The sequence below is a fragment of the Nesoenas mayeri genome (genome assembly GCF_963082525.1).
Source record: "Nesoenas mayeri genome assembly, chromosome: 3".
Classification (NCBI taxonomy): domain Eukaryota; kingdom Metazoa; phylum Chordata; class Aves; order Columbiformes; family Columbidae; genus Nesoenas; species Nesoenas mayeri.
The window spans coordinates 57,086,648-57,106,590 of NC_137544.1; the positions used below are offsets into that span (position 1 = coordinate 57,086,648).

Genomic DNA, 19,943 nt, shown 5'->3' on the forward strand with positions numbered 1-19,943 from the left:
CTAATAAAATAGAGAAAATAATACAAAATACACAAAACCACTCTTGAATTTCCCAGTGCAGCTCAGCAGAGCTGGCTCAGCTCCAGCAGCTGCAGGGCAGGCACCTGAATGTCCTCCACAGCAAACCAGAACTGAATTCAGGGACGCAGGGTCTGGAACCAGGCCTTGGATCGCAGGGGCAACAGGCAGCGTCCTCTTTAGATGCTGGCTGTGGTCGGAGAGAGCGAGACTCTCGTGATCTCCCAGTTTTATAGGGTGTATGATGTGGATGGGATGGAATACTTAGTTGGTCAATTTTAGTCACCTGTTCTGTTTGCCCCTCCTCGCAAGTACGCCCCTCTCACTTATGGGATGTGGGTTTTTATCAGTAGCCTTGCATTCCATTTACATTATCAGCTCCTGTCTGCAAAAACATGCAACCAAACTCAGAAAAGTGCAGTTACTTAGAAGAACTTAGCTGAAAGGAAAATTCACTAAAAGTGAAACTGGTCTTGTTTTTAATAAAACCAGGACAGGCTGGTTAACCCTTTGTGTAAGTTTTTTGAAAGAGTTCTGTATTGGAGAAGCTAGATTTTTATAAAATGCTCATCTTTCCCATTTAAACCTGCTGTTTATAGCTGCAGAAATGAGTTTTCAAAGGCTCAGGAGTCCCTTTGTTTGACAAAAAGGAGCAAAATCAAAGCTAAAATACGGTGTAGACAGATTTGCTGATAGACTTACACTTGGAAATGAGGGCTAAAAAATGGTAAATCCTCAGTAATAATGTTGGTTTCTTGTGTAAGCTTTGGAAACTTGATTTTTTTTTTTTTTTTTTTTTTTTTAGATTGGCTTCTTCACATTATTCTCAAGAGAAAAAGAAAAAAGTGGGGGGGGAGGGGGAGGAAAAGCCAACGAGTGCTTTCATATCAGTGGGTTTTTTTAATACCTTGGTCTCAGTATGAAAATGGTTTTAAAAGGCCGTGCACAAATTTTCATGTAACTGGTTCTATCTGGTATAGCTTTTTATTTGGACTAATTGAAAAATGAAAATAAAAGCACTGACATTACAACAGTGAAACATTTCAGTCTTGCTAATACTGTTCAGTGATGTGGAAAACAATTATGAAGAGGGGAAAGCTTTTCTCTACAATATTTCTGTTAAGACAGGTTTCTCAATAAGAACATTTAATACTGTACCTTAAACATTCTAATTGTCAAAGCTAATTCATATTAAACAAAAGGCTTGATTAACCCTGGTGATTTCAGAAGGACATATTTTTTTTTTCTTATCAATTGCTTATTGAGCATGTCATGCCCAAATTGTCATTTGGTTTTTCTGTGCTTACAACTGTCAGTATAAAGCCAACATCCGTTCCTCAGAGCTACTCAGTGGATGCAAATACCTCAGTTGCATTAGTTGTATATGTTTGCATGCGCACATGATAAGAAGCTGGAAAGTTCCTTGAACATTTCCTTACACTTATTATTATTTATTTCTGCACTCTGTTATTATCATTACTGTATGATTTTCTTTTTCTTCTTACTACATTGAAATAGAGCTTGATTTTTTGATGTGGTGGTTGTTGTTTTTTTTTTTTCCTTTCTTTTCCTAATGTTCTCTTTCTTCCAGGTTAATGTGGAAGGTGTCCACTGTGACAGGTGCAAGTCTGGTACATTTAGCCTCTCTGCCAGAAACCCACTTGGCTGCAGCAGTTGCTATTGCTTTGGCCTGACCACACAGTGCAGTGAGGCAAGGGGGCTGGTTCGCACATGGGTGAGTAGGAAACTGCTGAGCCATGTAATGCGATAATGTTGTTTCCTGCTGGCATCTTTTAGTCAGGCACTGAGAGGTAGCTAGAAAATGGCCAAACATTTAAACGATCATTTTCCTCTTTATACTTCAAGAAGTGGAAAGAGCGGTTATGTTCCATTACACAATCACGGTCGAGGCATTGAAAGTAAATAAGTAGATAAGAAAAACAGTGATGGGATAGTTGACATCATGCCAAAGTAAAGCTATTAAAACCCAGGAAAGGGCAAGGAGAAATTATGTAGTCCGGTGCATTGTAACATAATCTCTGGTGTATAATACACAGTTTACCCAGGTGTATTCAGGGGTCACAGATGCTTTTTGTCCGGCATAGATTTCTGTTGGTTCAATTAAACTCTTTATTTTCATTGCTGTGTTTTTGTTATGTTTGGTTTGGTTTTATTTTTAAAAAATAGCTTATTGAGCTCTGTTTAAATAAAAGAGTGAAAGGGTATAATCTATCAGAGCAAAGACCTCTCCACCTTTTTGTTGAAGTGGGCCTTGGGACCTATGCTAGACTAACAAATAAAGCAGACTGGATGTCTCTATTTATCTGGATGATGAGCGCAAAACACACATTGAGACCACTGTTCTCCATCACTGCTGCGCCAGCTCCTCAGTTATGTTCTGGAGGCACTGTTTCTAATGAAAAATGACTGGTTCAGTCCCCATGCATGGTCGGTCATATCTCTGCTGGAAGCAGGGAATGTCTGCCTAATGCAAATCAGCCAAAGCCCATGACTTGTTTCAAGCACAAGAGTCAATTGGATAATGTTACTTGAGGTTGAAATCAAGATGTGATCTCTTACTAAAGAGTTTGTATATTCTGGTTAAAGTCCCATTCTCTCCTTTGTTGTCCAATCCAGTAACACATCTTTCCCTTCCCAGTGGGTGAAATGATTTATCATGTATCATGATCTGACCCTGGTTTTCACATTATTTCAGTTTTGCCCACCATATGCTGGTAGGCTGGAAAACAAAGACTTTAAAAGGATGACAAGTTATAAAATTTAATCAAGTTCCATGACAGCAACAGTTCTGGAAAAGTATGCTTTTACCTTTGTGGCAGCACAAAGCAGAAACATAGTTTAAACCTCCTGATTATTTTTGTCTCTTCATTAACTTCCTTTCATATTTATGCTTATATCTAAAGAAGTGTGTGTCCACATCTCATCTAGTTTTTGGTCCTCCTGTCAATTTCCAAATTGATTCAGAGCTATACACTGAGTGAGACTGGATTCTGCCAGCTGCTAGTGGCTATTTCAGATACTCTCAGGTGCTTCAAATGGCGTTAGACATATTTAACCAGGCAAATCCTATCTTATATGACAATAAGGCAAGGCTGATCTGAAATTCAAACATGCTGGCCATGTTCTTGATGTCTAAAATAGTAAACAGTAAAATAAGTTTATGACATAAACTCAGGAAATCTCACTTTGGGCTGGCAACATTAGAAATGCCTGCATGTCTGGTAAGCCCATAGATTCTGCTGTAAATGGAAATGACAAGATGATTAAAGTACAGTACAGGGCTTGGTGAATCCCTCATTACCTGGTCTCTACCTCATGAACAGCCTGTTGATGGGATGACTGCATGTGTTTTCATTGTTTTCCTCACTCTTTGGGAAGAGACAATTTTTATACCAGCCCTTTGCATTTGTTCGCACGCTTCCTGTGATACTTTCATCTGCACAGAATTACTAAGAGTCTTATTGCAGTTTTTGATCAAAATAATGATTTCCATATAATGCTGAGACACTTTCGATAAGTCTGAGAAAATTAGAAGTATCTAAGTGGCATCCTTATATTTTAAATTAAATCTGAATTTAGCGTTACAGAAACCCTGACCCCTACTGGCATATTGGCCAGACAACACTTAGCTTGAATATTGCATAACTGTAGCACGGAATTGGGCACTGTATTCCACAGACCCAGGGATGTATAATAAGTGTTGGTGGGAAGTATGCTTCTTCATAAGGTGTGTTTCTCACAATTCAAAGAGAAGAGGCCTGAGACTGGAATAGGACTGTGAAAATCGCTTCAATAAAATTCATGGGATCGCTTGCTGCTGAAACTCTTTTAACCAGCGTTAGTACATTCTTTGTTAACATGACGAGAAAGTGCGAAATGTTTGAGAGGGAAGTCATTATTATCACTGTTTAGACCTGAAGGAGTAGTAAGACTCTGTGACAAATTACTCATGATGTGAAATGAAATTACCTAGAAATAATTTTTAAAACAGTAAGAATTTAAAGACTAACACTTCATGGAGAGAAATAGACTTAATTTTCTTCTCACCTTTTTTCAATATGTATAGGTGACCTTGAAGCCAGAGCAAATGATTCTGCCACTGGTGGATGAAAAGCTTCAGCGCAGCACTCTTTCAGGAATTACATTCCAGCCTCCTGAAATAGTAGCAAATATAGAACAGGTGATACAGGATCTTCGGTCAGAACCTGTTTACTGGAGACTTCCAGAGCAGTTTGAGGGACGAAAGGTAAACATAAAATTCCACTGAATATTGACAGGGATTTCTATTTTTTTTTTTTTTTTTTAATCTTGCATTTGTATTTTGCAGTGCCTTTTTTACCCTTCCATTAAGCACATCATCACAGAGTGGAAGATACTTCAAAAGAAAATAAATGCTATTCCATTATAAAAAATTATTTGCTTGGTTATCATGGAAATTCATAAGTCTTTAACATAAACACTATTTAAAAATATATACTAACAGGCAGTAACATATAATATTTTTACAAATTATAGATTCTATCATAAAAATGTTATTTGAAAAATTAAGCTGCATTAATTTAATATAACTGTCTTGTAAATTTTTGTTTCTTTCCACTTTAAACAAAAAATGCCTGATCTCTGTAAGTTAAACAGGAGAAAATTATTGAAATAACGCTCCTTTGTGCACCTCTGTGACAATTTATTTTGCACTTTTCATATTTCTTGGTTTGGCTTGGGAAAGTTTAGATGTTTCTTTCTCTAACACAAGCTTTGGGGAGCATCGAGGCATATATAAAGAAATAGATAATGTTTTGTTTTTAGTGTAGTACAACAACAAATTGCCAATGGGTATTTTTGAACACAGCCCGTGTCCCCAGATCGTTCCACAAGCATGTATTGCTATTTTCTACCACACACACATTTATCAGACTTTACACAGGTGCTGAGTGCATCTATCTCCTACATACACACAGGAATTTATTTTTAGCTAACTGAAAATGAGATTTCTTTTTGTACTTTGTTTTTTGCTTTCTTAGCTGACTGCTTATGGAGGGAAACTGAAATACGCAATCTACTTTGAAGCACGAGAAGAGACAGGTTTTACTACTTACTACCCACAAGTCATCATCAGAGGTGGGCCTCCCACCCATCCCAGAATTATTGTCCGGCATGTGGCTGCCCCTTTGATTGGGCAGCTGACAAGGCACGAGATAGAGATGACAGAGGTAACGGAAATCTACTTTCCTCCTCCCAGAATTTAAGCACCTGGTTCTTTTTAATACTGTTGATAATCAGTATTATTGTATTGAATTATTGTCTTTCAGCATGAATGGGGATATTACGGTGATGACCAAAGAGTCAGAAACACTGTGCCCTGGGAATATTATCATGATGATCCAAGTGTCAACAGGACAGTGGCCCAGGCAGATTTCACCTGGAAGTATTATGGAGACGACTCAAGACCAAGTAGACCTGTATCCCGGGAAGACTTCCTGAATGTGTTGTATGATGTTCATTACATTCTTATTAAGGCTACTCATGGCAATATCATGAGGCAAAGCAGGTAACTGTTTCATGCAGTGGTCTGAAATAGTGCAGTAGTCACAGACGATAACCTGATAGATCTTCCCAGTGGATTTTTTTATTCATAAACTATAAGCAGTTGCTGAGAAAAGCAGAAGGAGTTGGCGTTCAGCACAGTAGAAAATGCAGGAAAGGGAAATTTTATTCAACAGGACATTTAATCACAATAGGCAAATGAAAACCTTCTTTTCAGGATCCTGGAACAGAAAACACATGTAAGCACGTGCATCCTGAAACAAACCCAAAGTATTTTTTTGAATAAATGTCATCTTCATGAAAACATGATGCTGTAATTAAACAGAAATGTTAGCATATGTAGGAATTTTCTCTAGCATGTGGGAAATGAGGTAGAAAGTCGAAGATTAAAGAGTACTCCTGTAATGAAATGCTACTTAATCCGATATAATAGGGGCAGATACAGTCAATGTTTTCTATTCAGTTTATTCATTAATAAGTTAGATGATGAAATAAAGATAACACTAAATTTGAAGTGGACATTAGACAGCAAGATGAGAGGAATAATACAAAAATGTACTGCAATCTAAAGGTCAGCTATAAGATTTTACACTTGGAAAGGAGTAGTCAATTGAACAAACAAGGAACAACTGCTTAGTTACCTATTCTTCAAAGAGGGCTCTGTTGTTTACAACATATCACCAAGTGAACGTGACTCAGTAATGATATTCTTGTTGAGAAATGCTAATATTCTAGTTGCATGTATAAACAGGTACAACCTAAAAAGATAAAAAAAAAAAAAAAAAAATTTTCCTTCCACTCAACAATAGTAAGGCCTAAGCATCAAGTTTTGGATACCAGGATTCCAGAAAAAATTATTAAAGTGCCCAGAAGATAACAGTGATCATCATCACAGATCAGAAAATATGACCTGTGAAGGAAGGTGTAAAGAACAGATTTATTTAGAAATTAGAAATTGCCTTAAGATGCATAAAATATTGTCAAAAAGAAAAGAATCAGTTCTCTCTTGCCATGATGAGTAAGGCAAAAAAATAAATTAGCTTAAACTTCAGCAAGTAATGCTCACATTAGACATACGAGAAAAATTCCTGGGGATAAAGAACTTCTGGAACAGTTTACATAAAATATTCCTAAAAGTTTTTGATATCAAATTCACAATAACCTTCACAAGCAAAATTTATTAGCAAGGACACAGGAATAATTGGAGATAAACTTCGAAGGTCTACAGAGGTCATTTCTGTGATTCTGTCATAAAAGTGATACGCTAAAATTATGTATAGGTTTCTAGGTCACAAATAGATCTATAAGAACATGTCCTTTGTAGTTTGAGGGTGAGTAGTAGGGGCAGATGCAACGCAACATTGCAGCATTGTGTGACGGAAAACAGTAACTGTTGCTGCTATTATCTCTAACATATAACATTTACAGAAAAATATTCGTCCAGCTTGGACCGACTAGACTGTAAATATTAGCAACAGATGCCATAAATGTTTTACACTGGTTTCATTTCTTTTTGATTTAGTCTATTTAGGATATTGTATTGCCAGCACAGGGATTTCCTGTGGATAGATGTATGAAAGTAACTCCAGTGCAACATGGAAAATTTAAGAAGCAAATCCACACATATCTGTGGAAATTTGAGAACCAAATCCACACATATCTGTGTCTGTTTCTCCCTTCCCTTTAAGCACTACAGATCCTAGTTCAGATGTGGAAGCAAAAACCAAATACTGTCTCACCTCAAGCAGCAGAAGTTATGAAAACGAACCTCTGTTTTCATGGTTTTTTCCTGAGATGCATATGACAATCATAACCGCACTAAACCTGCATTGTAGTACATGACCATTTTATCACGGCTACCTAGTAATGAAGCATATAACAAGACAGAAAAGGACTTTTCAGGTTTGCAAGGTGGCAATTTAAATTCCAAAATGTATTTTTACAGCACTGCCTTTCAGAATGTGACATTTTATATGGCAGCAGGACTTAGCGAAGAGTTCATCTGTTCTTTCTGGTAACTCTCCATCTGAAGTCATAACTTTGCATATCAGACCATACTTGATTTTGGAAGTGGTTATGTTACAATAGATTTTTGTGATCTGTCTAGTTACGTAAGTAACATTCATCACATGGCATCTGAGACTTTAAGTAGAAAATAAACAGCAGGAATACATCATTATTTTTTTTTTCAAGTCAGCACCTTGAATGATTCCAGAGGAAGTTTTGCTTAAGACCACAAAATAATCCCCCCAAATGTTTTTAAAGGTTAGAGGAATATTAGCTTGCATTAGAATTGAAGGCTTTTATTAAAAATAGTGTGAGTGCCTCTAAAGGACAATATTTATGCTCAGTTTTAAATATATATTTGAATTAAATTACTTATAATAAACTATTTGTTTAAATAGAGTGCTTTCTAAATATGGGCCTTTTTCTCAACTAATAAAGTTTCTCTTTCTACCTGACTGTGCATAGTAGAAAAGTATAAAGTAAGAGAAATTGTGTATGGGAGGAGGAAAATACCATATATGAAATATTTTTAATTTTTTTTAGGTTTTTAACAGTGCTTTAATTTAAGTTGCAGAGTTTAAAAGCTTCAGATAAGTAATAAATGACAGGAAGAGCATTTTAAAATAAAGTCAAGGCAGCGGCAGCAGTTGGAAGCCTAAAAATAACCTAATTCTGGTGTTAGCACTGTATTAGCTATATAGTTTAGCAGCAGTGCCAATGTTGTTTCTGCTTCAAAGCTGCAGCATTACTAGTGATTTAGAGATTTCTGCTCAGAATCCAAAGCCAGACATTTTTCTCTTGTATTGTTCATTTTGTTGCCCTCATTTTCACATTCACTGGTCTAAATTGAAACATTTCTTTTATAGATTTTGTTTTGCTTTTCAGGCAACAGGACTGTGATAATAAATTAGTTTGAATTGGGAGTATGCTTTCAATTTGACTGTGAATTATTTTAATATGCCTGACACTGATCAGGTAGCTGTTGTTGGACTGCTTCTTATTAGACATGTTCCAAGAATCAGCCAAGCTTGACCTTCCTTAAGTAACATTGCCACACAAACAACAGGTAGCTTTGTGGTCACAGAGTATATTATTATGTAAATACGGCTTTCTGACAGTAAACAGGTTTTTTACAGCACACAGACTGTTGCCCCAGCCTTGAAGATGATGGGGAGGCAGATTTCATTTTGTTTTTCTATTAAATGTACAGAGATTTCAGCATAAGCTTACCTTGACATATCAGATCTGAATGGTTTTGTGGTATTGCCCTCTTTATTTTCAGTCTTGTTTGTTTTTTTGTTTTCCTCCCCAATTTCCCTGTTCCTCTGAACCTCTTTCTTCAGGTAGTAAGAAGGGAGCACAGGATTTAAGTCACTAGATTATTTGGAGATTTTCCATTGACACAAGGTATGAAGAAGTATGGGACTGGTCACATAAGCTCCATCACAAAACTTTCAGCTAGTGTAGCAGTGGGCATTTACTTTTCCTAAAGTCATCCTGACACTGGTGTCAATATGCCAATGTGCAGAAGAATGTCACTCAGTCATTTAGTATTTAAGGTTTGGGAGCAGATCCATGGTGTGAGGAGATGAGCAGCTCTGTGAGCTCCTGTGAGCTCCTCTGCATTAGCCTTCTGCACAGACACCTGATGAACAGACTGTATCAGCATTATGAATATTTATTGAACTAGTTAGTTATATGTTCTTCAACATTTTCTTTTAGGTTGGTGATATACATGAAGCTTTAAAATGTATACTATTCTACCCTTTTTGTTTCTCAAAGACAGTAAGGGATTTGTTGATCGTAGCATTCATTTAAACAAACTAACAATCTCCTAAAATAAAGAAGTAAGCTAAAAGAACAGCATTGCAGTACATTAGGATTAAGTGTATTTCATTAGATATTGTGTTTGTTGTCTTTGTCTGTGATGTATACTCAACCCTATTTAGCCCATCAGCATGCATGTTGGAAAGACAGGGAGTGGTTGAGAGGCAATAAGATTTCTGGTAACTTTGGAAAGTTAAAATATTGGAAGCTCTACCATGAAGCATATCTCTTTCTGACACTAGCAGATGCTTCTGTAGTAGGATTTCGTGTTTGCTTTAAACTGTTTAAGTATTTAAATAATTTCCTAAGGAAAAAAAAAACAATAAAATTATATCTGGGTACAGATCTTAAAATTCCTGCTAAAAAGGCAAATGTCCAATATCTTTGAAGTCTGCTTGTTAAGTTGCTTTTGTTGTTGATGATAGATTTTATTTATTTTCTTTTTTTTTTAATAGTTGCCTCATTAAAAGTAGATTTAGTGAACAATTTTACTACCATGAATTGGAACTGCATTTAGTATGTGACTTCAATTTCTTAATGAGTCTGTTCAAATGAAGAATCAGAAATGAGCTTTTGTTTATAATTTGGCTGAAAATAGATTAAAAATGAGGCAGAAATAAGGAGGAGAGAAAAATCAGTTATACTATTGCCTAGAAATGGAAAATGAGACTGGAGGTGCTGGTAGCTTTGTTGTTTCCTTAGGAGATGCAAAAATGGTGCTGTTTGTCTCCTGTAGATCAAGAAGCCTACAAACAGCCAAATACGACTCTTTTCTCCTGTGCTAACTGGGACTAACTGGGTTTGATTTAGTGCTTGACTAATCTCATTAGAGATGTTTGCTCCTTTTTTTCAGGATTTCTGAGATCTCAATGGAGGTTGCTGAAAGCGGCACTGTGTCTGGAGTGACTCCTCAGGCTCACTTGATTGAGAAATGTGACTGCCCATTGGGTTATTCTGGTTTGTCTTGTGAGGTACGGTACTAACCTGGCTCCCAGGAAAAGCCTTTATACCTTCTTCAGTCTATTCATTAGCAAGGTGTGATAAGTAATGTGAATAATAAGTGAATAAAAATAATAATGTGAATAAAAATAAGAGTGTGAATTCATTTAACTGACAACAGTTCTCTCATAATTTAATTACTCATATTATTTTTCTCTCAGTTATCTCTCAAGGAATTTAAGCACCTTTTTTTTTTTTTTGCTTTTGGCAAATATGCCACTGAAACCATGGTGATGACTCAAACACTTAGAATACAGGAAAGTCAGTGTTACTGGGTCAGCATCTCTGATGCTGAATTGTGTGACTGATACTGACTGATCAAGCATTTTTGGCCAGATAAGGGTATAATAATTTTGTAATCTACGGTGTACAACACATTGTACTATGTTTTTGTGTTATGGTGGGCCATAATACACAATACAGTTACAATATCATATCTTCCAAAAGACTGAACTATATGCATCATTTTATCATGACCATGATTCACAGAATCTGTGAAGAAAAACCCAGAAAACTTCTATGTCAAATAAAAAAAAAAAAATTCATTAAAATAAAAATTAACGTTTGTAATAGTGAATAATTAAAGGTTACATCTTCATTAATCCTGAAAAGTTAAAGATCTATCAGTTGAATGAAATTCATCAATGAAAAATTGAAGCATACAAACAAATTTGAAAACAAAAGAAAATTTGGAGTGAGTAAATGACGGGAAAGTTATCCATGAAAACTCTGCTCCTTTCAGAGGTTGTACAGGTTTGTGTTACACAGCAAATGAGGCAACAAGAACAGTGAGTTCACAGGAAATGTGTGCAGGGATGTGAATGAAGGCGTTTTCTTGGCACACTATTTTATTAAGTGCATACACCTGAATGTGTGTAAATATACGTATGAGAAATTAAGTCTCCAACATTTGCTCAGAGGTACACACGTTTTAAAAATTACTGTAACAAATTACATTTTTGAAGGAAAATACATGATAATGCAATAATTTTAATTCACACCAACTGGGAGCTGGAATAAGTGTCTTGGTTACAACCTTCATACTTTTTGTTTAATTGTGTGATCTTTACATGCTCTTAACTTAGTTTATTTTTAGTGTGCTTAGTGAAGGTTATGGTGTGTTCTGTGAAGGTTTATTTAATTTCAGGAGGAGAAAAAGAATAATATTCAGGCATTCTTTAAGCAAATGCTAACAGGGTATATGTAAGTGTTTCATTATTTATCCTGTAATTGCTTTGTGAGGACTCTTTGCACAGCAGTTTTTATTATAAGTGACATTTATATCCTTTTTCTTTGTTTTCAAGTCAATGACAGGTGGAAAAAATGGTGGTAAGAGCTTCCCTAATGGCTATTTCTGAAAAACTTCCAAACTAGTAATGAAAAATGTAGTTTGCTGTATCTTTTGCTGTGTCCCGTTTCATCTCAGAAGTGCTTAGATCAGAATAGATGAGAAGAGTATCAGTAGCGTATCAGAAAAAAAAAAATGGTTAGAGATTAGATTTGTTTGAGGATGTACCATATATTTATACCTCAATCCAAAAGTTACTCAGAACTTCTAAGCTATGCCTTGGACCACATTATGTTTGGACAAGGACTCTTCTGGGGCTTGAGAGGGAGGAAAAAATTAGGAAATTGTAGTAAGAAACAAAATTCCTTTTGAGATTATTTATCTAAATTGAAATTCTTCAGAAACCGTGAAAAAGCAGATAGACTTTTTCTATGCTTCAGGGATCTTAACGTAGTCTAAGTCAAAATAAAAGGAGAAAAGCAGAGGTGAGTTACGGTATTTGTGATTCAAAAGAAAATAATTGTGTTTATACTTTTTCCATAACTTAGACTCCTGTCGGTTTTGGGAATGATTATAGAATTGTCAGAGCAGTGTCATATGAATAGAAACTAGCTAGTGGTTGATGGAAGAATCCTGCTTTTGATCATGAAAAGACACTTACTGCAGATTCTCTTTTGTTTTATTTTGCATCCATTTTATTGCTATCTGGAAAGTGTACTATTCACATTTTTTCCAAAAAGCACAAATTGTGGTCAACAGTCAGAAATTACCTCATCAGGCAGAGTTCATAGGCTCCCGGCACCACGAGGTGGTGGGATTTATACATGGGATGAGTGACTTGTCTGTATGCACTCATCCCTAATGGTCTGAACTATCAAAACGGTCCTGTTTGTATTTTTATGCTGCTATAGCTGTGTGCTTTCTGGAAGCTATGTAGGCACTATCATACATTTGCATAATGAGCCTGAAATAAATATCGAGTGCTTGATTTTGCATGTGTCAGCTTTGCTAGTAATTTTTGGGTTGCTCTCAGAATTTTACTGCCAAGTTGGGGTAAAGGAGACTTGGTGATAGATAAATTTGATTCTGGCCTAATAGTCCCAAGATATGGAAAACCTTTAATATTTTGAATTCTTTACTTTTATGGTCTTTAAATTATATAGCTATAAATAATGCAGCCTTTTTTTATTAGTATAATTTGACTCTTGCTTGTTATCCATCAGGCAGTATGTAGGCAGATATTAGCTTGTCAAACCTGAAAAATTCACGAAGGAGGAAGAAAACAGAATCATCATGCTTGTTCTCCACAGTCCATGCAAAAAATTTATATTGAAAACAAACATTATTCTTAAGAAATGAAAGGAACGATGCTTGATGCACAGTGAGAACAGTGAGGTGTTCTACGTCTGAATGAAAGGTCTCTCAAGCTGCAGTATGAAAAGCCTGGTGACAGTGGAGTGCTCCAGGGATTTTTCAGCAATGTTTGCAATTAGCGCTGGCTCTTGTTATCTGTAAAGTACTGTATATTGTTTGTAACACAGCTGGAACTTGTCAGGTTTTTTTCACAACTTGTAAAAACTGGTGACTGGAAAGATGAGCTTGCAATGCTCCTCATACCTACTCTACTGTGTAATGATCTGTTTTCTTCTGCATCTTTTTTATTGCAGTCATGCTCTCCAGGATTTTATAGGCTTTCAACTTCACCTGGAGGAAGGACACCTGTGCAGTCCTTAGGCATGTGTGTTTTATGTCAGTGTCATGGACACAGTACTATGTGTGACCCTGAAACATCAATTTGTCAGGTATTGTATTTCTGAACTTATGCACTAGGGTAATGTAAAATTCATAAGTAGTGTAATTGATCTAAAAAAATAGAGGACAATATTTTAATCCAGTTTTGCTTAAATACCTTAAGAGTAAAAGTTAAAGTGAGTTCAAAAAAATAAACTGTCTGTCTTTAATATTTTCCATTCTTATTTTCTGGTGTTCAGATTATGCTGTGCTTTATTGCTGCTGAATTACTATTTGTGTTAGATGAGAAACTAAATATCTGCAAACTAAAGAGGCAATGTACCATGCATCATGCAATAAACACAACACTGCTCTTCTAGGTAATAACACATGTGACCTAATACAGTAAGATTGAATTTTAATTGGTTATTTCTCCTGCTTCAACAGCTGGAACAAAAGAGAGAAGGAAAGCTGAATGGGATAAGAAATTCCATAGGATACATCTGGCTAGCTACAGGCCTCCATTCTTTCTCCTTGTAAACCCATATATAACTCAGCAGGCATTTGACAGAAGTTTAAAGCAAGCAGTCCCACTGCGAATCATGTCAGGGAGGGAAAAATTATAAATCCAGAGAAGTTTGAATCCCCAAAGCTGGGAACAAAATGTTGTCTGCTTTCTTGTAATTATCAATACAGCTTTCATTCTGTCTCCCTCCTCTGCAGAACTGCCAGCATAATACTGCTGGTCACCACTGCGAGAGATGCGCACCGGGATTTTATGGTGTTGTCCAAGGCTCTCCGGATGACTGTCAGCCTTGTGCTTGTCCCCTATCCAATCCCAGTAACAAGTAAGTAAACAAGCTCATGACACAGAATTACCTTTCCATAAAGCAAGGACTTAGTTTTTGGGCTCACTTTTCAGATGGCTACAGGAGATTTGCATCATGTAAGCCATACTAAATGTTTCATATCTACTTTTGCTAATTGATCTTCCTTTAAGAGTTGGAAATTGCTCCCTTGCTAATTTGTGATGAATAAATTAATAAGTGCTAGAAAATGCAATACTCAACACATAATGAATGTGTGTTATAAAGGTATTCTCACAAAGGAAGCTAGAGCAGAACTCAAGTACAATATAGCCACAAGGGAACTGTAAAAAGTCTTACGCTCATATATGATGTTGGTATAAATGTGTTGCAGTGCCTTTCTTGCTTCACTGTGGAATTTATTGATTCCTTATTTAATGTTACATGAGTTTTAGGCAATTTGTGAAAGATAGAATAATTTAAAAGCAATATACTTATTGCAGCATAAATTTTATTGGTTGCTTTATGCTAATGAGCCTTGCCACGATGTCTCTGCATGTGTTCCCCGCAGATGATACTTTAGCACTTCTGATTTGTTTGTTGTTTTGCTGAAAGGCACTTAATGATATTTGGAATCATACTACAGTACTGCTCTGAAAAGGTTTATTTCATGATTGTTCTCCTGAAAGGTTGAAAATGTTCCTTAAAAGCATTTTTCTGTGCTTTGTCTGACCTTTAAGATGTTTTAATGAGTATTTCAAACCAATATATCTGAGAGGTATTTTGTTTGGGTTTTCTAAATTTTATTTCTTCTTGCTTGTTTTATTTCTTCTTTATTATTTTGGAGTGGTCTGAGGTTTGTTTTGAAGGGTAGCTGATGAATATTTGTGAATGAGTATAGTGCAATTATTTTTATTTATGCAGTTCCACAAAACTCCACTGAGGTGTTAAACACTGGTTTTTATGCTTCTGTACAATCAGCAGTCAGCTTCAAACTTGATGAGCTGAAAAAAAGAGAAAAGAACAGAGAGAATGAGTTGTTCCTGGGGGTGTGGATCTATTTTTATAGACTTGAAAATGTGTTGGATAATGACTTTGTGAGTAATAGATCAATTTGTTTACATTTTTTTTTCAAAGGTGTAATTTTATATACTCATTCAAGCATTATTGATTTAACGCGTTATAAGCAATTTAGAGTAGGATGCTGACGGTACTGTACCAAGAAGGAGCTCTGGGCTCGCTGCTTTCTACCTCTGAGCTTTTCTGGTTCTTCCAAAAAGAGCTGAATGAGTTTTATAGTGTTGCACCATTTTAATATTTAGTTGTATTTCTTTTCCCCTACCTACACTTTTTGTTTGTTTTACCTGTCTCTGCAGGCACTTAATGCGCTACTATTCCAGCAACATGCTACTTTGCACAGTTCCTATAGGTGCACTCTGCAGTCACTAGTTATTCATCCTTGTCATGGCGTAGTAAAAATAATCTTGTGACTACAATACAACCCCTCCCTGATCATGAAGGAGGTAGCTTTTAGTTGTTTTTATCTATTGGCCAGTCTTTTATTTTCAGTACATCCTTGAAAAGATTATCTGACGCCGTCATTTTGGAAGATTCCACATGGCTATGACTTTGGTTCCTTTCTCACTCTATATGTCTTACCTTTGAGTAAACTCTTACTGGCTTATCTCCATTTATTCAAACTAAAACTAAATCAGATTGGAAAGGCAGCAGGTTTGTTAGCTCAGTTTCTTAACCTTTTGTTTCACATCCTTCACATTACTTTCTTTTCTTGATCACTGTGACAGCACCATTCAATCACACAAGCCTACAGCATGGGCATAGTTGACTCCATTCCCTCTGATATGATTCTTGTTGATTCTGCCCTTCCAGCAGAATCCTAAGTTGCATCAGTATCACAGCAAGGCATTCATAAAATTCTTAATAGAATGGAGGGATCTTCCATAGGTGCTAATGAACAGATAAGAAAATGCTGCAATTTACATTGAGAATGGGGCTTACCTTGGGCCCTTCTGCACAGCTGATGAAAGTGAAATGATCCAATAGAGTGGAAAAAGATTTTTATTTGCCTTTATTTTAGTTTTAGCCCTTCTTGTGTTGCGGAAGGACCTAATGATTACCGGTGTACTGCATGCCCACCTGGATATGAAGGCCAGTACTGTGAAAGGTAGGATTGATGGAAAAAGAGGAAAAAGAGACAATGAAAGGAGGGCAAGCATGGAGAGCAATGTCCTCCAATACCAGAAACATATATTTACTAATGTTTAAATCCATGCCTTTGGATAAGTTATTTCCTTTTATATGTTGTTAAAACTCAGCCACAATAGGCAATTTTTATTTTTACCCACAGTGAACTGATGATCAGTGTTACTTATATCACAAATATTGTCTTGGTTTTACTTTCTGATTTGTGGAATTTTTTTCCCCTGGACCTCATAAGTTAAACCAAAAAATATGGAATTTATCTAAAATTAGCTACCGTGCTTATAGTGTATCTTGATGTCAATTATACCCTTTGTTCTAGTCACTATTGTGTCCTCATGGGCACTCACTGTGAAAGATACTTACGGATAAACATATTAATGACCAAATTAATAACCTCAACAGCAGCTGTTGTCCCATCCACAGCAATGCTGTGGGATTAAGATGATCAAAATCAGCCAGTGTCTACAATGAGATGTCGCTTCTAATGGAAAACACAAGTGGCTAGTGGGAAAAAAAAGGTGCTGTAGACCAAACATTGCTAATGTGGAAACTTTTTTGTCATAATATAATTGAAGTTTATCAGAAAACTGTTAGGGGTATGGAATCACTTCTGCATACTCCTTACATCCAGACTGTTCCATGTCCTGGTTAAAAGTTATTATCAGTTCATTGGACAGTTTTCAACATTTCTCTCTCTAGAAATGCATACTCAGTCATAAAGCACCAAGGGATTTTTTAGTAGTTCATGAGTGAATTTTCCTGTACATTTTATTTACAGTTTTGCCAAGTATTGACTGTAGTACACTATGCACCTCAGTTGGCCAAACCTGCTTTTGTATTCACAATGTCTAGATGTTCTTCTGGCTACACCGGAAACCCACAAGTTCCAGGAGGCTCCTGCCAGGAATGTGAGTGTGATCGATATGGTTCCTTGCCCGTCCCCTGTGACCCTGTCACCGGACAGTGCACTTGCAAGCCTGGATTCACAGGGTGGAAGTGTGCTGGCTGTGAACATCGGCATGCACGTGATGGCATGAGATGCATTTGTACGTATACTAACGTAATTTTTGAGAGTTTTTGATTGTCGTATTTCAGAAATTTAAGCCCACTTGTGCATCAGTCAGTTGTGTGGGTTTCTTTGAAAATAGTTGCCAGGTTTCTTACTACTTTGGCATTTTGGTCCATTTTTTCACAAGCCTTGAGACATTAGGAAAGCTCTTAATACTTTTTAATATGCTTGCTGAAAATTAACAGCAAAGATTTAAAGGATTTCTTTTTGTGGGCTTTTGAAGTCTGGAGTTTTGCTAAAGCTTGTTACTGCAGTTGTGACAATATTTGCTTTTAGTGAATTTTCCTAGGGTTGGCCTAAATGTTTAACCAGTGATTGCAATGCTCTATGACCTGAGTCACACAGAAAGTTTTTACCACCATTTTCTTGGCCGTGTTAGTTCAACAAATACCCACTAGAATTTAAAAGACATAAGGAACAACAGTACAACAAATACAGGAACAAAGAACTTCCTTTGTTTAAAGCAGAAAATTAATAGCTTAAAACACCAAGTTACATTTTACAGTACTGGTATCTTTGCCCTACCTTCAGTTTTGATATGTACCAAGTGTCTTTTATTATTGTTTGGAGTTTTTTTCCATGAAATTGGATATTGTTTGATTTGAACATACAATCTCATTTCCAGTGATATTGTATGCTTATTTCATTTAAAAAATCAGTTAGCAAAACCTTTCTAGAACACTTAGTAAATCCTGACTGAAATAAGGCATTTTCAACTCCTCCATTTTACCTGGCTGAGTAGGAACTAATTTTATTTTATTTCCCCTCAAGGCCGTCATTGGTCATTTTAAAGTAGAGCACAGATAGGGATCCAGTAAGTCCACAGTATATAATATTTCTTAATCTGTGCATCTTTGAATGTATTGGCAAGGCACAATGAACTGCTTTTAATGTTTACGTGTGATTTTTATCTGTTATAGGACTTTAATTGGAACTTTTTTTTTTTCCTGTGTGAGGGATATGTAACATCAAGGCAAGCAGATACCAAAAAAGGCCTTTTTTTTTTCACAGCATGCATTCATTTTTTACCTCAATACATAGAGGTGAACTGCACTCTAATAATAAAATAAGCTAGTACAGCTCAGACAAATTGCAAACATTTTAAAAGTAAATTGGAAAAATAAAGAAACCAAATAAGTACTAAAAATGGCTGAAGGTATCACATCAGTCAAGCATGAAATGTGGGTGTTCTTTAGGTGATTAAAGAAGAAGACATTAGGCACGTAGGGTCAGGGACTACATAGTGCAGGACATTGTTTCTCTCAACATAATGGTTGTGATCAGCTCTCAGAGTGATCAGGATTTAGCAGAACTAAGCTTCTGTGATTGTTGAGTTCATGGAATATATAAATAAATATTTCTATTTCTGTATTATTAATAATATGACATTGGTTAACTGATGAAAATCTTAGTGTACTTAAGGGAAATGAAGCTCTAGTGTCCTGTAGTGTGATATAGTTTAGGACTTAATACTGAACCATGGTGTAACTTAAGCTCTATTTAGAACTACAGCAAAATGAATGCAAAGAGAGTAAGTAGCTACTTTGCTGAAATAACTAAGCTTTGGGTTCCATTTTGTGGCCTACATGTCAAGGAGAATTGTAATCATGAGTTAAGTCCATAAGCATTACAGCTACAAAATTTTAAAATAAAGACTGTGTTTTCCAGAGTGGCATCTAAATGAAAATGACTTAATTTTTCAACATCCTGAATACCTGTTACATTATTCCTAGTACTAGCCAGTATTTTCAATCTCAGGCATCACTTAAGACATTTTATGTTGGTTATTTACTATATTGATGTTCTTAAAAGTCTTGTATATCCGGATTGACAGAGTTTAGTTGTACAAAACAGTTTAAGTGCAGGTTTTCATTTGTAATGGTTTTCCAATTAATTAATCAGACTATTTCATTGTGCGGATAATAAGGTTAAAAATCCTCACTGTGAATGGGAAAAGTCAACCAAATTTTTAAACTTTTTGCTTTGAAAGATGTGGTTAACTACAATCTCTGATTTAACTGCGACATAATAATGTACCAGTGTTGAAAGATATCTACACTACCTGTAGCAGCATTTTTGCTTTACCTAGATAGTCAGTTTTCACCGTAAATGCAATCCTTTGCATGTGCATATGGACATTGCACGTCGTTGCTTGGAGTGAGCAATCAAATGAAAACAATTTTTTTCCTGTAGTCATAAAAATAGGAACTGCCTATAGAAACAGACAGGAGGTGCTTTAGATCTCCCGTGTCACAGGAACTAATCTGTTACTTTTGACACTACAGCAGTAACATACGTGCCATAAATTGCAAAAACTACATTTAAATATTTTAATAGATACTTTATGCCTATTTACTCTCACTATATGTTTTTCCCTTTGTTTAAAGGTTCCTTTACACACATATTTCTCCAA

At 36.0% G+C, this 19,943-nt stretch overlaps 1 protein-coding gene across 2 annotated transcripts in view; it reads left to right on the forward strand.

The window, feature by feature from the left end:
- LAMA2 (laminin subunit alpha 2) overlaps window positions 1-19,943 on the forward strand; it is a gene marked incomplete at its 5' end in the record, with an annotated part of 356,160 nt that overhangs the window by 236,419 nt on the left and 99,798 nt on the right. For both annotated transcript variants that reach the window (XM_080342611.1, XM_080342610.1), the window contains 9 exons: window positions 1,610-1,753; window positions 4,106-4,285; window positions 5,058-5,246; window positions 5,445-5,584; window positions 10,268-10,385; window positions 13,369-13,503; window positions 14,156-14,280; window positions 16,337-16,423; window positions 17,314-17,507. In XM_080342611.1, coding sequence (XP_080198737.1) covers window positions 1,610-1,753; window positions 4,106-4,285; window positions 5,058-5,246; window positions 5,445-5,584; window positions 10,268-10,385; window positions 13,369-13,503; window positions 14,156-14,280; window positions 16,337-16,423; window positions 17,314-17,507 — 1,312 coding nt within the window. The remainder of the gene's footprint in view (window positions 1-1,609; window positions 1,754-4,105; window positions 4,286-5,057; window positions 5,247-5,444; window positions 5,585-10,267; window positions 10,386-13,368; window positions 13,504-14,155; window positions 14,281-16,336; window positions 16,424-17,313; window positions 17,508-19,943) is intronic.